The sequence below is a fragment of the Dryobates pubescens genome, chromosome 18 (genome assembly GCF_014839835.1).
Source record: "Dryobates pubescens isolate bDryPub1 chromosome 18, bDryPub1.pri, whole genome shotgun sequence".
Classification (NCBI taxonomy): Eukaryota; Metazoa; Chordata; class Aves; order Piciformes; family Picidae; genus Dryobates; species Dryobates pubescens.
The window spans coordinates 20,920,933-20,939,045 of record NC_071629.1 but is presented as its reverse complement, the minus strand read 5'-3'; the positions used below and the strand labels follow the sequence as shown (position 1 = coordinate 20,939,045).

The 18,113-nt window shown below is 52.3% G+C and overlaps 1 protein-coding gene across 1 annotated transcript in view; it reads right to left on the bottom strand.

Moving 5' to 3' along the window:
* Positions 1-18,113, bottom strand: part of GPC4 (glypican 4) — a 125,253-nt gene that overhangs the window by 18,087 nt on the left and 89,053 nt on the right. The window contains exon 4 of the mRNA XM_054169527.1: positions 3,453-3,618. Coding sequence (XP_054025502.1) covers positions 3,453-3,618 — 166 coding nt within the window. The remainder of the gene's footprint in view (positions 1-3,452; positions 3,619-18,113) is intronic.

Sequence of the window (18,113 nt, the reverse complement as noted above, 5' to 3'; positions counted from 1 at the left end):
CAAGGGCTGGCTGGCTTCCCCCCCTCGCCCCGAGGTTGGTTTTTAGCTGCATACCACCTACAGCAATTAGCTGCTTGTGCTTTTGTCTGTTTTCTGGCATTATGCCCTTCCCTTTCATGGGATTCCTCTTTTCTTACTTGGACTAGATGTTTGCAAGTCTCCTGGCTTTGAGCTATTTCAGCAACAATTGTAGCTGAAATACTTAATATTCTCATGAGAAAGATGGCTGAGAGGAAGGAGGCTGGGGGCGTGTTGGGGGTGGGGGTGGAGGGTGGTGTCAGCCTCGCAGAGAACTGACTTGGAAACAGAATGCAGCGTCACATTTAACTCCCTTTATGGAATGCACAGGCCAAAAAGGAGGGGGGGTGGGGGGAAAAACCAACAACTCAAAACAATTAAAAAAGCCTTCTGAAAATCATAACCCTGCACACATCTAGTTGGCATGGGCAGCAAAGTGAAAAGGCAGCAGACAAAGCAGGGGGAACACAAGTTCAAAGATTTCAGCCCAGCCTGACGTGACAATTAAGCAGCAATTTCCCCCCCCCCTCCTGATTTTCTTTTTGTTTCTTGAAGTGAATCTTCTTTCTAATGGTCTTCTCTTTTTTTTTTTTTCATTTCCCTTCATGAGTGGGATGGGAAGAGCACCACAGCCTTGTCAGCGGTGGCAGATGCGCCACACAGAATACACCAGGTTGGGAAAGACCTCAGACACCATCAAGTCCAACCTATTACCTAATACCTAGCACCTCCTGACAACTAAACCATGGCTCCAAGTGCCACATCCAAGCCTTTTTGGAACACCTCCAGGGATGGGGACTCCACCACCTCCCTGGGCAGTACATTCCAACGGCTAACAACTCTCTCAGTGAAGAACTTTCTCCTCACCTCCAGCCTAAACCTCCTCTGGCACAGCTTGAGACTGTGTCCTCTTGTTCTGGTGCTGATTGCCTGGGAGAAGAGACCAACCCCCACCTGGCTACAACCTCCCTTCAGGGAGTTGTAGAGAGCAGTAAGGTCTCCCCTGAGTGCACTTTGTGACATACTATGTGGAGTGAAGCCACTGCTCACCATGGATGCTGGTTCACAGACAAATCAAAGCTCCTGGAAAAGGAGTGCAAAGGAAAACTCTTCACATTATCTACTGCAAACTCTGCAGAGCTTTGACCCAGGGCAGAACTTCACATCTCAGCCTAAATTTCATGTATCAGGTAATGATGTTTATAGAAGAGATTCACAGATTTGGTTCAGTTGGGAAAAACCTCTAATATCATCAAGTCCAACTGTCAACCCAACGCCATGGCCACAAAACTGTGTCCCAAAGTGCCGTGGCCACACATTTCTTGAACACCTCAGGGATGGGGACTCCACCACCTCCCTGGGCAGCCTGTGCCCATGTCTAGCCACCCTTTCAGGAAAGGCATTTTTGCTGATATCCAACCTAAGCCTCCCCTGGTGCAATTTGAGGCCATTGTCTTTCATCCTATCTCCTGACACCAGGGAGAAGAGCCCAACTCCCACCTTACTGCAGCCTCCTCTCAGGGAGCTGTAGACAGCAATGAGGTCTCCCCTCAGCCTCCTCTTCTCCACACTAAACCCCTCTTGAACACCTCGGGGATGGGGACTCCACCACCTCCCTGGGCAGCCTCTGCCAACCCCTCATCCCACTCTTTTTCCTAATATACAACCCAATCCTCTCCTGGTTCAACTTGAGGCCATTTCCTCTCATTCTATCACCTATACTAGGGAGAAGAGACCAACCCCTACCTAATTTTAACCTCCTTTTGGGGAGCTGTAGAGAGCCATGAGGTCTCCCCTCAGCCTCCTCTTCTCCATACTAAACACCCCCAGCTCCCTCAACTGCTCCTCCCCAGCCCTGTTCTCCACACCCTTTCCCAGCTTTGCTGCCCTTCTCTGGTCACACTCCAGCACCTCAACGTCCTTCTTAGATTGAGGGGCCCCAAACTGACCCCAATATTTGAGATGTGGCCCTACAGAAGGCAGGAAAGAGGAGGAAGAAGATGGCAGAAGAACTCGCCCAGTGGCACGTTAAGGCTGCGCAACATTTCCAAAGGGTGGTGGCCAAGTGCCAAATGAGCTGTTTAAAGACAGATTCAGACACACATCCCATTCCACTTCTTAAATGCAAAATACAGACCCACAGCTTTCCCTGAAGACTCCCAGGCTGCTGAGAAGGAAAACTGGCTGTGGAAGGATAGCTGTATGGTGACGGTGATGTAGAAGGAGCAGCATGGAAAGAATGGTTTGCACATATGCTGGGTTCAGCAGGAAGGGACACTCCAAGCCTACACACACATGGCAGCTCCAGCCTCCTAAAGCTTGTTGCAGCAAGTCACTGACACAACAGAAGTCTCACTCTGCTCTGGTGAGACCCCACCTCCAACACTGCATCCAGTTCTGGTGTCCCCAGCATAAGGAGGATGTGAAACTGTTGGAGTGAGCCCAGAGGAGGACTACAAGGATGATCCAAGGGGTGCAGCGCCTCTGAGGAAGCTGGAGTTGTTCAGCCTGGAGCAGACTCTTGGGGATACCTTATATCTGCTTTTCAATACCTGAAGGGGGGTATAGGAAAGCTGGAGAGGGACTTATAGGCTGTTGGGTAGTGATAGAACTAGAGGGAATGGATCCAAGCTACAGGAGGGGACATTCAGATTGGATGTTAGGAAGAAGTTGTTCCCTATGAGGGTGGTGAGACACTGGAACAGGTTGCCCAGGGAGGTGGTAGAAGCCTCATCCCTCCATGGCAGGGGGGTTGGAACTGGCTGATCCTTGATGTCCCTTCCAACCCTGGCAATTCTGTGATACTGTGACTTTTGATAAGGGTGTCTAGAGACAGGACAAGGGGCAATGGTTTTGAGCTGAGGGAGACCAGAGTTAGCCTGGATCTTAGGAAGAGGTTCCTCAGTAGGAAGGTGGTAAGACTCTGGAATAAGTTGCCTGGAGTGGTTGTGGATGCCCCATCCCTGGAGGTGTTCAAGGCCAGGATGGATGAGGTCTTGAGCAGCCAAATCTATTTGAGAGGTGACCCTGTCCAGGGCAGTGGGGTTGGAGTAGATGATCTCAGAGCCCCATCCAGCCTGGCCCTGGAGATTTTTAAAGCTGGACTGGATGTGGCTGTGAGCAATCTGCTGTAGTGTGAGGTGTCCCTGCCCATGGCAGTGGGGTTGGAACTGGAATGATCCCTTCCAACCCTGACAATTCTGTGATTCTATGACCTCTAAGGTCCCTTCCTACTTAAGCCATTCTATGATTTATTTAGAATCTCAGGTGAAGAGCACCAAGGTGTGCTGCACACAAAGGTGTGGGAGGAAAAGATACCCCCAGACACCTAAAGAACCTGCCACAGATCAGCAGGGCTGCTCACGGCAGCCATTCGGGCGACGGGGACGGCATCAAGAACCACTCACAGGCAGCCTGAACTCATATTGCCTTACCCATAAAGATATTCCACTCAGCATCCAAGTCCCCCTGGTTGGCCAAGCAGCCTCTCATGACGTTGAAGCAGTAGTTGTAGCAGGGCTTCACGGAGAGCAGGCCTCGGCAGTGCGGGCAGTACATCATCTTCAGCAGCGCGCGCGTGCCCTGCGGCGTGGGGTTCACCTGCAGCAGGGACAGAAGGGGCAAGGAGAAGGGAATTAGCCCTTGGTCACAAAAGCAAAACACTCCCCACATTTGTCCCTGGGTGGCTGGGATCAGAGCTGTGCAGAGGAGACTGTGAAGATGATCTGAGGGCTGGAGCTCCTCTCCTACACAGGCAGGCTGGGAGAGTTGGGATTGCTCAGCCTGGAGAGCAGAAGGCTCCAGGGGGACCTTAGAGCTGCATTCCAGTATCTGAAGGGGACCTACAGGAAAGCTGAGGAGGGGCTGTTTAGAAGGACCTGTAGGGATAGGACGAGGGGCAATGGTTTGAAACTGGAGCAGGGGAGGTTTAGGTTGGCCATCAGGAGGAAGTTCTGCACAATGAAGGTGGTGAAATACTGGAACAGGTTGCCCAGATGGGTGTGGAGTCCCCATCCCTGGAGACATTCAAGGTCAAACTTGATGGGGCCCTGAGTAATCCAATCTATTTGGGGATGTCCCTGCTTACTGCAAGGGAGGTTGGACAAGATGACCTTCTAGGGTCCTTTCCAACCTGGTGCATTCTATGATGCTGTGAGATGCAGTGGGGTAAGGCATCGTGGTCCAGCTGGAGCAGATGAGGTGCTGTGTCTCACCTCCTTGGGTGTACCTGCCACTCCAGGAAGCATGGGCAGTCTCCACCTCTGCATAAACTGCAGTGCCTCTTGTGTACTGTGGGACCCCTCCCCAGGCTGCAAGGACAAGCACCCAGGGAGGCCTTGCAGCTCTGGAGACCAGGGAAGGTGGATAAGAAGCAACCAAGCCAAGAGGCACAACGTGAGGCTGTGCTGCCCAAGCCCTGCTGCAAACACAGGCTGAAGAAAGCAATGCCAGCATTGCTCAGGAAAAAGTGGCCAAGCTGGTCCCAAGCCTGCTGCTATCCCCACACCAAACCCACCCAGAGTTTGCCCTCCTCCTCCTTGGCACCGAGGCTCCTCCTGGACAATCACCCAGCAGAGCTCTGGGGCAGAGAGAGCAGCTCCTTTATTTGACATCCAACTCCTGCAGCACAGCATTTACATGACAGACACCTGGGTTCATTCACACCCAGCACGCTGAGAAACGCTGCTCCCCACACCCAAGGGAGGTGGCAGCTCCAGCTCCACAGCCCAGGAAAAGCCCCCAGGAGGCCCCTTGAAGCCAAAGGTGCATCTGCTGCCTGAGCATGCAGAGCTGTCTGCAGCAGGGACGTCACCCTCTGAGCCTTCCACAAGGCCATTCTCCAAAGTGACTCATGGTCAGTTGTGTTTGATTCACTCTCTGGCCCAGCTTCAAAACACTCATTGAAACCATTCCCCCCCAGCTGGGCTGAGGAGCATCAACTCCCAACACCATGGACTGGTGGCCAGCACGTGGTGGGTCCCTCTATGGCACTAAGCTCCCTCAAGAGCAAGTGTTAATCAGCCACACATGAAAACAGCAAATGAAGATGTGATCAGAGATAGAGTGACAAAAGAGAAGCAGTCTCTCTGGTGGTTTAGGCAATGCACTGGAGGCTTCTTGCAAGGCATTAAAGGAGAGCACTCTAAGTGGGTTAAGGTCTAAGGCTGTGCTGAAGGAGGAGACAAACACAGCCCCGAGGAAGGCAGAAGCCATTCAGTGCAAACAGCCACAGATGTGGATGGCCTCCACAGGTCATCTGCTGGAGGTGTGGAAAACAGCTTCATGGCAGAGAGGATGACAGGAGATAATTGTATGCAAGGAAGACCTGACACCACACATACCCAGAGGACCTCAGCTATGGCAAAGCCCTCCTCAGCACCAAGAAACTGAATCATAGGACCACAAGAATGTTAGGGGTTGGAAGGGACCTACTGAGATAGAGTCCAACCCCCTGCCAGAGCAGGATGACCCAGAGCAGGATGGCAGCCAGGCAGCCTTTGAATGGCTCCTCCACCTCTCTGGGCAGCCTGCTCCAGTGCTCCACCACCCTCTACAGGAAGAATTTCCTCCTCATGTTTAGATGGAACTTCCTCCATCCAGGTTTGTGCCCATTGCCTCTTGCCCTGAGTGTGAGCTTCTGGTGCAAAAACCTGTTGGCAGCACATGAAACTAGGAGACAAAAAGAAACCAGAAATCCCCCACTACATGCAGGCCTTGAGCAACCTGCTGTAGTGTGAGGTGTCCCTGCCCACGGCAGGGGGGTTGGAACTGGATGATCTTTAAGGTCCCTTCCAACCCAAACCATTCTGTGATTTCATGTAGATAACCAGGATGGCTTTGCTAGTAACATCGGCAGATTTGTGAACCCTCTTTAGAGAAGAGATGACACAAAAATCAGGTGTGTTCCTCACAGCTCCACAAAGCCCCTGGGGTCTCTTCAGCAGGCACAGCAACTGGCTAGGAAGACAGAAGGACAATTTTCTGCAGCAGCTGGAGCTCAGTGCTGGTGTTTGGTGGGCCAGCAATGCTAATCATGGATACAAACTGGAAGGTTTCACCTCAAAATGAGGAGAAACTTCTTCAGAATGAGGGTGGCAGAGCCCTGGAGCAGGCTGCCCACAGAAGTTGTGGAGTCTCCTTCTCTGGAGACTTTCAAGACCCACCTGGATGCACTCCTGTGTGACCTGCCCTGGGTGATCCTGCTTTGGCAGGGGGGTTGGACTGGATGATCTCTGGAGGTCCCTTCCAACCTCTTACATTCTGTGACACATGGACACATTGACTTACCCAAGCTGCTCTCCAGGTCTTTGGGTTCTGTAACCAGGAATCTCAATTCAATCACAGAATCACTAAGGTTGGAAAAGGCCTCCTGAGACCATCAAGTTCAACCAGCAGTTCAACACCACCATGCCCACTAAACCATGGTCCAAAGTGTGTCCAACAAGGGGGAATCCACTACCTCCCTGGGCAACCTGTTCTAGTCTTCCACCACCCCCATAGTAAAGAGCTTCTTCCTAATGTCCAATCTAAATCTACCCTGCTCTAGTTTCAAACCATTCCCCTTCCTCCTGTCATCACAGGTGCTTGTACACCTCCCCAGCTTTTCTGTAGCCCCCTTCAGGTACTGGAAGGCCACTGTAAGATCTCTCTTCTCTGGAGGTCCCTTCCAACCTCTAACATTCTGTGATTCAGACATCACTTTACCCCTCTCTCTTGTCTGCAAAGAGCCTGTTGGGCTGAGCAAAAGGAGACCCAACCTAGAAAGCTGTTTGTGGTGGTTGGGAGAAGCCGATTCAGAGGCTCCAGAGCCATGCAGGCACACATCTATAGATCTGGAAGGAAGGCACAGCAGGAGCAGGAGCCCCAGCAGAGAGCTCCCTGTTGGGGCAGCGTGGCTTTTAGGCAGAGCTAGTTCAAACCCTGGGAAGAGCTGGAGCAACACAAACCAGCTACAGCAGATGATTTATGGTCAGAAAACTGCAAGCAGACAAATGTAAAGGTATCATCTGCCATCCAGATGGTGCAGGCCTTGCATAACAAAAAAGAGGGCTGGGGGAGGGGAGGCAAGAGGGAATGAAATAACATCTCACACCCAGAGACAGATGTCCCAAGATTAGTAGTTCAGTTGTTTCTCGGATAAAAATCTCTTCCTGTGTCACTTGGTGCCAGGTGTGAGGACGTCCACACCTAGTCCTGAGGCTTAACAGCAGGTTCTGGCTGTCCTGGGGGTGGTCTGCACAAAGGAGTGGTCTGCACCCTCCTTGGGAAGAAAACTGGGAAACTGTTGACAGCCCCAGGCAGGTGCTAGAGCAGTTTGAAGAGGAAGGAGGAACAGGAGAAGGAACAGGAAGCCCAGCTCTATCACAGGCCCATCAGCTGTTGAGGCTGGAAGAGACCTTTGAGATCATGAAGTCCACCCAGAGCTCACAAAGCCACCACTGCTGCTAAGCCACTGCTACTGAACCACATCCCACAGTACCACATCCATGCAGCCTTTTAATACCTCCAGGGATGGGAACTTCACCACTTCCCTGGGCAGCCTGTGTGAGCACATGAGAACCCTTTCATAGAACCATTGATTCACAGAACAGTTTGGCTTGGAAGGGCCCTAAAGGTCATCCACTTCCAACCCCCCTGATATAGGCAGAGACACCTAGCCCAGGTTGCTCAAGACCTCATCCAACCTGGCCTTAAACACCTCCAAGGGAGGGGGCATCCACAACCTCCCTGGGCAACCTGTGCCAGTGTCTCACTACCCTTACTTGAATGTGTCCAGAGAAGGGCAATGAGGCTGGGGAGGGGTCTGGAGCACAGCCCTGGGAGGAGAGGCTGAGGGAGCTGGGGTTGCTTAGCCTGGAGAAGAGGAGGCTCAGGGGAGACCTCATTGCTATCTAAAACTCCCTGAAGGGAGGTTGTAGCCAGGTGGGGGTTGGTCTCTTCTCCCAGGCACCCAGCACCAGAACAAGAGGACAGAGTCTCAAGCTGTGCCAGGGGAAGTTTAGGCTGGAGGTGAGGAGGAAGTTCTTCCCAGCAAGAGAGACTGGCCATTGGGATGTGCTGCCCAGGGAGGTGGTAGAGTCCCCATCCCTGGAGGTGTTCAAGAGGGGACTGGATGTGGCACTTGGAGCCATGGTTTAGCTGTCAGGAGGTGTTGGGTGACAGGTTGGACTTGATGATCTCTGAGGTCTTTTCCAACCTGGTTGATTCTATGATTGTATGGTTTAGTGTAAAGAATTTCTTCCTAACCTCCAGGCTGTATCTCCCTTCCTTTCTGTGAAGACATGTCTCCTAATAGCCAAGGAAAACCTCATGGAAAGCTGCAGCTTTATGAAAGGGATTGCATGGCAGCATGCTGCAAAACAGAAAAAGAAGTCCCCCACCCACCCAGCAGTGACCCTCAGGAGGTCACCTTCCCCTCTTAGGTTCCCGGGCTCGCAGTCCTGCAGCGTCCCACTGCTTTGATATTTCATAGGGGTTCCTCTTTATGAATCCTCAGCAGATGCAGGGGAAACTGGAGCTGCTTGCTCATGTTCCACAGCAGATGACATGGGATGGGCACTTAGATTAGGGCCTTTGAAAGAGAGATTGCCCTTTGCAGCGGGCTGCCCAGGGAAGCGCTGGGGTCGACGGCCCTGGAGGTGTTTAAGGAGAGCCTGGATGAGGCACTTAGTGCCATGGTCTGGTTGGTTAGTTAGGATTGGGTGATTGGTTGGACTTGAAGATCTTGGAGGTCTCTTCCAACCTGGCTGACTCTGTGATCCTGTAATTTAAAAGCAAATGGGGTTTTGCTTTCCTCCCCAAATTAGTTTGTGGCTCTGAGCCCCGCAGAGAGCCGATGGCAAAGGGGGTGATGGAAAGACAAGTCCCAGCCTGCAGTGACTGCTGGACAGAGTGGGAGAGATGGAGCCCTCAACACAGGAAGGACATGGACCTGATGGAGAGGGTCCAGAGAAGGGCCATGAAAATGATCAAGGGGTTGGAGCAGCTCTGCTACAAGGACAGGCTGAGGGAGCTGGGGGTGTTCAGCCTGGAGGAGGCTCTGGGGAGCTCTCATAGCAGCCTGAAGGGAGCTACAGGAAGGATGGAGAGAGACTGTTTGCAAAGGCCTGCAGGGACAGGACAAGGGACAGTGGCTTCAAACTAGAGCAGAGCCGATCAGATTTAGATTGGATGTGAGGAACAAGTTCTTCACTATGAGTGTGGTGGAACACCGGAACAGGTTGCCCAGGGATGTGGTTGGGGACCCTTCCCTGGAGATACTCAAGGTGAGACCTGATGAGGCCCTGGCAACCTCATCCGGTCGGGGATGTCCCTGCTGACTGCAGGGAGGTTGGACTGGATGAGCTTTGGAGGTCCCTTCCAGCCTGGACCATTCTATAGCCCACAGGGAAGCTCTCAGTTTGCAGCACTGGTGGAGGAGGACACCGTGGCAATCCCTCAGCCCAGCTCTGGCATTTTACCATGTCAGAAAGCAGCACGAATGCAGGAGAAGAGCTCACCTGGGAGAGAAATGCTTCAGGGAAGCTGGTGAGCACTTAGCCCTCCTTACACCAGGGATGAACTCTCAGCTGCTGCGTGTGGCTGCAGTGAGAAGCTCGCCCCCTGGCCAGGGGCCCGTGCCCGCTCCAAAGCGGCTCTGGAGCTGTCAGTGGGATGTGCCATATGCTGCCCTGGCAATCCTTCACAAGCTTTTAATGTCTGCTCTGCCACACCAGGTGCAAGCTCTTAAAACACCATTGGATGTAACAGTAAACCCAGATATGCTTTGTTCTGGGGGGGGTGTTTATCTTGGACAGCAACTCGGATTCATTCAAGCTCTACTCTAGACTGACCCTCAAAACCAAATAATCTCCTTCCTAACAAAGCAAAGGTCCCAAACCAAGCTTTATTTGCTGAAGAGGATTTACTCTGGTAGATCTGAGCCCAGGTAGTAGTATGCTGTAGTGCATCTAACACGTAAAAGCTTCCAGGAGAAGCAAATGCACTCCAGCTCCCTCCTTTTATCTTGTGAAATTTATCTCCTTTCCATGGCACTCCCCACCACCCCAGCAATCCATCACCCTGCAGCTCCATCATGTAAATCACAATTTGTCCCTAGCCATGGACTTTCTCAAGAGGTGAAGATTAAAAGCTGCTAACAGATGTGTTTGGGCACCGCTCTTCCCACTCGCGTTGAACTCTCCCCCGAGAAAATCCCTACGTGCACACAGGCCACAAAAGCCAAGCAAAAAGCAAACAGTTCTGGGCTGCACTCAAACAGCAGGAAGAACTTCAGTCACAGAGTGGTCAGGCATTGGAGCAGGCTGCCCAGGGAGGTGGTGGAGTCGCCATCCTTGGAGGTGTTCAAAGAAACAAGAAGATGCAGAATGGAATACAGAATAAAGCAGGTTGGAAAAGACCTTGGAGATCGAAGTCCAACCTATCACCCAGCACCATCTGATCAGCTAAACCATGGCACCAACTGCCTCAGCCAGGCTCTTCCTAAACACCTCCAGGGATGGTGACTCCACCACCTCCCTGGGCAGCACATCCCAATGGCCAATCTCTCTTGCTGAGAAGAATTTCTTCCTAACATCCAGCCTAAACCTCCCCTGGCACAGCCTGAGACTGTGTCCTCTTGTTCTGGTGCTGCTTGCCTGGGAGAAGAGACCAACCCCCACCTGGCTACAACCTCCCTTCAGGGAGTTGGAGAGAGCAAGAAGGTCTCCCCTGAGCCTCCTCTTCTGCAGGCTAAGCAACCCCAGCTCCCTCAGCCTCTCCTCACAGGGCTGTGCTCCAGACCCCTCCCCAGCTTTGTTGCCCTTCTCTGGACGCATCTCAACATCTTTCCTAACCTGAGGGGAGATGTGGCACTTCAGGGCATGGTCCAGTGGTCATGGAGGTGTTGGGCAGAAGGTGGCACTTGATCTTGGAGGTCTATTCCAGCCTTAGTGATCCTATGATTGTCTTCTATGATTTCATGTCATATTTGCTAAGGGCCCTCCCCAGCTTCCATTGACTGGTGAAGGTGCAACAGGTTCTTGTGAAAACTAAGTGCTCTTGGTATGAGTTGTAGAGAGCAAGAAGGTCTCCCCTGAGCCTCCTCTTCTCCAGGCTAAGCAAGCCCAGCTCCCTCAGCCTCTCCTCATCGGGCTTGTGCTCCAAACCCCTCCCCCAACATACATTTGGCAGAAAGTTCACCCTTAAAGCAGACACCTCTGGAGCGAAATGCCTTCTGAACAGCCCACAACAAAGCCACCACAACTCCAGACAAACAGAGAAAGTTCAGAGAAGCACCCAGGTTGCTTTCCCCCCCTCACCCCCCCTCCTTCCCAAGGCAAGGAATAGCTAAGGAAGGATGACAGAACTCCCACCAGCTGCCAAAGCCACACTTCAGACTCTTTCCCTCTCCCCTCAAGTTAACATTAAGAATGTTAATAGCAACATTTGAAATCCTGTCAGCTTTAATAACTATTTATAATAACACTGATAACTCAGGCTTGCTGCTCCTCCAAGCTTGCACAACAGCAGCGTTGCCATGCCAGCAGCACGGCCCCCAGAAAACACAGAAACCCAACTGGAGAAGAAGAAATGCAGTGGAACTGCTTCTGCTTTACCCTGGGTTTCCTTCCAACAGCAGCCCCCAAACCCCAACAGCTGAAGTAGGGTTAACACTGGAGGAGGAAGACTGAAGTGGTCATGGAGGTGTTGGGCAAAAGGTTGATGATCCCAGAGTAGAGATCAGGAAGAAAGCTTTTTTACAGGGAGGGTGGTGAGACACTGGCACAGGTTGCCCAGGGAGGCAGGGGATGTCCCATCCCTGGAGGTGTTCAAGGCTAGGTTGGAAGAGGGCTTGACCAACCTGGGCTGGTGGGAGGCATCCCTGACCATGGCAGGGGGGGTGAAACTAGATAATCATTAAGGTCCCTTCCAACCCAAATGATTCTATGAATCCATAAAACTTAGAGGTCTTTTCCAACCTTAATGATTGTCTAGGAAGGAGCAACTTCTCAGTGACACAGAGATGGGATTTGATGGCTTCAGAAACACCCTCCAAAGCTGACAGAAGGACTGTGGGATGCTGCAGGTGAGCAGCCAATTCAGACAATGGAGATATCAGACATTTTTGGGACAATCCAACCTCACTTGCATCATTTTTTCCTTCCTGTTCTGCGAGAGCATTATCTTAGAATCACAGAATTGTCAGGGTTGGAAAGGACCTCAAGGATCAGCCAGTTCCAACCCCCCTGCCATGGCCAGGGCCTGGCTGCAAACACCTCCAGGCAGGTGGATTCCACCACCTCCCTGGGCAACCTGTGCCAGTCTCTCACCACCCTCATGGGGAACAACTTCTTCCTGACAGCCAATCTCAATATACCCATTTCTACTTTTGCTTCTTCCCCCCCAGTCCTATCACTCCCTGACACCCTCAAAAGTCCCTCCCCAGCTTTCTTCGAGCCCCCTTCAGATACTGGAAGGCCACAAGAAGGTCTCCTCGGAGCCTGCTCCTCTCCAGGCTGAACAGCCCCAACTCTCTCAAGTCTGTCTCCATAGAAGAGGTGCTCCAGCCCTCTTGGCACATGTCAGTCCAGAGATTCAGCTCACTGTGGAGCAGAAGATCACTCAGGCAGCTCTTGGTTTGCTTCCCCACCCCAAACATTGCAGTGAAACTATTTCGGACCTAACTACACATTTAGCCAATCTTGCTGGCCCGGTGCTAGCACATTAATAATTTAGAAAGCATCTGGTTCAGCCACAGCTTTGGGCCTCCCAGGTCTTGCACAAGGGAGCAGCACATTCAGAAGTGATCTTTGGGAGCTGCAGGGCTCTGTGCTTCATCAGCACTCGCTACCCACGGTGATGTCTGCTGCAGCTTTATCTTGCGCGAGGCGAAGTTCAAGAGCCCAATTCCGCTCCGCTCCCTGCTTGCAGCTTTCACCCCTCCTCTGGATGTGCTGCTGCCAGAGAGCAACAGCACAGCTACTGGGAAGCACATCACAGAACCATAGAATGCTTTGGATTGGAAGGGACCTTAAACATCATCCAGTTCCAGCCCCCCTGGCATGGGCAGGGACACCTCCCACCAGCCCAGGATGCTTAAGGCCTCATCCAACCTGGCCTTGAGCACCTCCAGGGTGAGTGCATCTGCAGCCTCCCTGGGCAACCTGTCCCAGTGTCTCACCAGCCTCACTGGAAGGAATTTCTTGCTCACCTCCAGCCTAAATCTCCCCTCTTCCAGCTCAAAGGCATTGCCTCTCATCAGTCACTCGACCTGCTCATTCTTACTAGCTTTTTGTGCTTGACTTCTCCTTGTGCTTGTTCTCCCTGTCAGCACTCCCTGCCCCTGCAGAGCAGAGGGCACCTCACGATGCCAAGTGGTTGCCTCTTCCACCAAAACACTTCCAGGGTGCCACCAGGGTCTGCATTACCTGCTCTTAGTGACCTGAGGACCTAGGTGCCTTTCAAAGAAAGCCTGTTCTCCAAAGCACCCATCTCCCCCCAGCCCAGAGACACAGCAGGTAATAAGGAGCATTCTGATTGCTTTAATGAGCCAAAACAACTCCAACATCTAGCTTGGCAGCTACACCCTAGCTGTCCCTCACACTGTCTTCAAAATCAGCAGCAGAACCACAGGGCAGGGGGGAGCCAAAGGAAGAGAAGGAAAGGAGAAAGCAGCCCAGAGTGCTGGAATGCTTCTGCAAGCTGCCGTCAGCTCCGAGCCCGCATCCACGCGCGCCCTCAGCCCCTTAAATCCCTGCTGCCTGCCGCTCCAGCATGCTTTGAAGGCTATGCCTAGCACAGCCCCTCAGATGGCTGCAGCTGAAGGCAGATGCAGCCACATTCTTGGCAGGTCTTCTCAGGGTCATCTTTGATGTGGAGGAGTGCTTGGTATTGTTTTCTGCATCAATGTTTGCCCTTGGCACGTGGAAGGCAACGTCCTTGTGCGCGGCAGCCCCTCGGGCTGGCCCCCGCCGCTTGCCGCTTCGCTGCCTGGGCGGCTCTGCTTCTTGAGAGGTGACTCTGCACCACTAAAAGGGCTCCTTTGGCTCTTCTGGCTGTTTCTCAGTTGCCCAAGAACCAGCAGCATCTGCCCTCACCTTCCTTCAGTGCATGCAAGCGGCACATTTCATTTCTTTCACTGCCCTGACAGGGTTTGCCCTTGCCCAAAGGCTGCCCAGCTTTGCTGGAAGGAGGAATACAAACTTCTTGCTGAAGAAGGAAGGTCAAACCATACCAAGGGAGATTGGACCTTTGCTCCCTGACTACACTTTCAGATCCTCAAATGGATGCCCAGTGTAGCAGGAGCACAACTTTTGCTGAAATGGGAGCTCAGGGCCCTAATATTTTTTTATACAGACCTAAATTCTTTGCTTTATTGCTTTCATCAAGGCTTCCCCACAGCTAGTATCTGCTCCACATTCAGCATTCATGCCAACAAAGGCAGAAGCCACAGTCCAGGAGATGTAGCTGGAGGTATGGGAGCTCCCACAGGTCACAGAATCACAGAATGTTAGGGGTTGGAAGGGACCTCCAGAGATCATCAAGTCCAATCCCCCTGCCAAAAGCAGCATCACCACACAGGCCACACAGGAATGCATCCAGGCAGGTTTTGAAAGTCTCCAGAGAAGGAGACTCCACAACCTCTCTGGGCAGCCTGCTCCAGGGCTCCAACAGCCTCACAGGACAGAAGTGTTTCCTCATACTGAGGTGGAACCTCCTGTGTTCCAGTTTGCACCTGTTGTTCCTTGCCCTGTCACTGGGCTCCACCAAAAAATGCCTGGCACCTTCATCCTGACACCCACCCCTCAGGTATTTATAGATACTGGTAAGATCCCCTCTCAGCCTTCTCTTCTCCAGACAGAACAGCCCCAGGGGTCTCAGTCTTTCTTCACAGGAGAGATGTTCAAGTCCCTGTCACCCCTGCAGCTCTCCATTGGGCTCTCTCCAGTAGATCCCTGTCTTGAATTGAGGGAGCTTAAACTAGACACAGTATTCCAGGTGAGTATCACCAGGGATACCACAGTATCACCAGGGAAGAGTAGAGGGAGAAAAGAACCTCCCTAGACCTGCTGGACACTCTCTTCTTGATGCAGCCCAGGGTGCTGTTGGCCCTCTTGGTGGGGGGTTTATGAAGGTTCAGCAGATCACCTTCTGCTCGGTGGATGCCTCGTTAGAGATGAGGTAGCTCAGAACAAAGGGGCTTCAAAAGCTACCAGGCTCTAGCTCCAGCTTTGGAGTGGCCCGTGGAAAAGCAATCACCTGTCCCCTCTGTGATTCTCTTTCAGAAACAGTTGGAAGAAAATTTCCTCCTTGGATGCATCACAGTTCCTCAGAGAAGAAATGCTGACAGCAAGGAAGCTGAGCCTCCTTCAGCCACTGCCAACATCTCCAGCAGCTTCCTCTTGGCTAGCAGTGCCTCTTGAAGACAGCAGATGATGAGGTAGGTGTACTAGGAGCACACACAAAGCTGTGCTTGATTTCCTATGGCTCCCATCTGGGCTTCCAACCATTTCTTGGGTACAAGTGAAGCTGCTGCCTGTCCTGGACAAAACACACAGGGTCCCAAAGATCCCTTCCAGCAGCTTAACTGCTTTGGTGGCAACCACATCTCACGTGGGTTCAGCACACAAATCCTTGTCAGGAAGGTGATTTGGGAGTCTCTTAAACTCCTGGCAGTTCCTCAAATGATGGGACACAAAGGCAAGAGGGAAAAGTGGTTAAAGAACCCCAGAACAACAGCTCCTTAGCATAAACCTTGGCGGGGGGGGGCTAGAGAAAACTCTCACCACCCCTGCAGCTGCAGGAGATGCCATCCACACGTCCCCATGTGCAGCTCTTGCAGAGATGGTGATGCAAATGCAGGGGCTCAGTGCCTCATGGCTGCATGCCTTGCCCCTCACTTCCCTCCACTGCAGCCTGACCTCCCCTGCCACCCCTTGGCTCAGACAGGCTCCTCCTGACTCCACAAAACATTGTCAGGGGGCTCAGGCCCTGCCTTCACCTTCTGTCCCCACAGCAGAGACCTCCACCCCATACCTTTAGCTGACCTGCACCCAACGAGCCCCAGGGCACACTGCCCTCAGAAGTGTCCTGACCCTTGCCCAGGCTGTGGGTTTAACTGCATGTAACTAATTAAGGGAACATCTCTGCCACTTGAGAACTGCTCCCTTGTAGGTTCTCACGTTTGGGTCACTCTGGGCTTTGCTGCTCTTTGCTTCTTTTTTCCCAGCCCATGGCTGGGGCAGGAAATGTCACTGCTGGCAGCAATTTGACCTGGCTGGTTTGAGTGCCTGGCCAGGGCCACGCAGCAAAGGAGCAATTAGGAGGTGGGGGCAGGTTTCCGTCTCCTCAAGGCGAGGGTAGGAAGGTCAGAGGGACAGCACCAGGCGGCAGCAGATGACAGAGGGAAGCACTGGAGGCCCCCAGCCCCTTGCAGCCCACCTCAGATGCAAGGACACATCTCCAGCAGGCAAGAAAAAAAGGCATCCTGGAGAATTTTGTGCTTTTGGGGTCCAAAGGAGGGGTGAAGGCTTGAGCATCAGAACTGTGGTTTTTAGCCAGATTGAAAGAAGTTTGTGCTTGCTCTGCACTGTGTGTCTGGGCAGCAGTACAGGGCTCCTGCTCCAATGCTGAATTAATGCTCTCCTAGCACTCTGGCTCTGAAATCAAACACCCTTGCAGCTTTTCAGTATGACAGAACAATAGAATTGTTTCAGTTGGAAAAGATTTCCAAGATCATCAAGTCCAACTGTCAACACCATGATGGCCATTAAACCACGTCCCACAGTGCCATGGCCACAGGTTTCTTGAACACTTCCAAGGATGGGGACTCCACCACCTCCCTGGGCAGCCTGTGCCAACCCCTGACCACTCTTGCAGCAAAGACATTTTTCCCATCTCCAACCAGGTGGGGGTTGGTCTCTTCTCCCAGGCAAGCAGCACCAGAATGAGAGGATGCAGTCTCAAGCTGCACCAGGGGAGGTTTAGGCTGGAGGTTAGGAAGAAATTCTCCACAGAAAGAGAGACTGGCCACTGGAATGTGCTGCCCAGGGAGGTGGTGGAGTCACCATCCCTGGAGGTGTTTAGGAAGAGGCTGGATGAGGCACTTGGTGCCATGGTTTAGTTGTTTAGATGGTGTTGGGTGATAGGTCGGGCTCGATGATCTCAAAGGTCTTTTCCAACCTGGTTAACTCTATTCTATTCTAACCCTCCCCTGGTGCAACTTGAGGCCATTTCCTCTCAACCTATCACCTGACACTAGAGAGAAGAGACCTTTCTAAATTCATCTTCTTAGTGAAGATGTAAAATATATATATACAGGAGCATTAAAAAGCCATCCAAGGCCACCCTACTGTCAAATGCTCTCTGCTCTCCTGAGAGGAAAGTATCAAGCAGCTGGGTCTTGCAGTAGTTTGCATGTTGTCCATCATGGTTTAGCAGCAGACTTGGTGGGTGTTGGGTTAATGGTTGGATCCCACAAGCTTAGGGGTCTTTTCCAGCTGAAATGATTCTTTTGATTCCTCCTCCTGAGGCTTTTCACTTCAGTTGGTTTTTGAGTGCTACAGAGAAGCATTCCAAGTGAAAACAATTTTGCCTCACTTTGGACGTTTATTTTCCACAGAGGAGAAGAGAAGATTTATCCCTCAAGTTAATCCCTGGTATGAGCAGTCATCCCACTACAGCTCTTGAGGGAAAACACTAAGGAAGCAAAGTCACCAGAGTCATTATCCAGAGCTCAGCAGAGCTGGGCTAATGTGGATGTCATGGGGGAAGCCCCAGACAAACAGCCGCAGAGCGGCAGGCACAAACCCAGCAGCCATGAAACTCCTGGGTGGAATTTCCCACCGTGTCCTGCAGCAGTGTGGTGTTAGCTTTCCACCCAACAAGATGAAAACACTACAGAGAAGATGATGTTAGGAAGAAGTTCTTCCCCAGGAGGATGGTGAGACCCTGGCACAGGCTGCCCAGGGAAGTGGTGGAAGCCTCCTGCCTGGAGGTGTTTGCAGCCAGGCTGGATGTGGCTGTGAGCAACCTGCTGCAGTGTGAGGTGTCCCTGGCCATGGCAGAGGCGGATGATCCTTGAGGTCCCTTCCAGGCCTGACAATTCTATGATT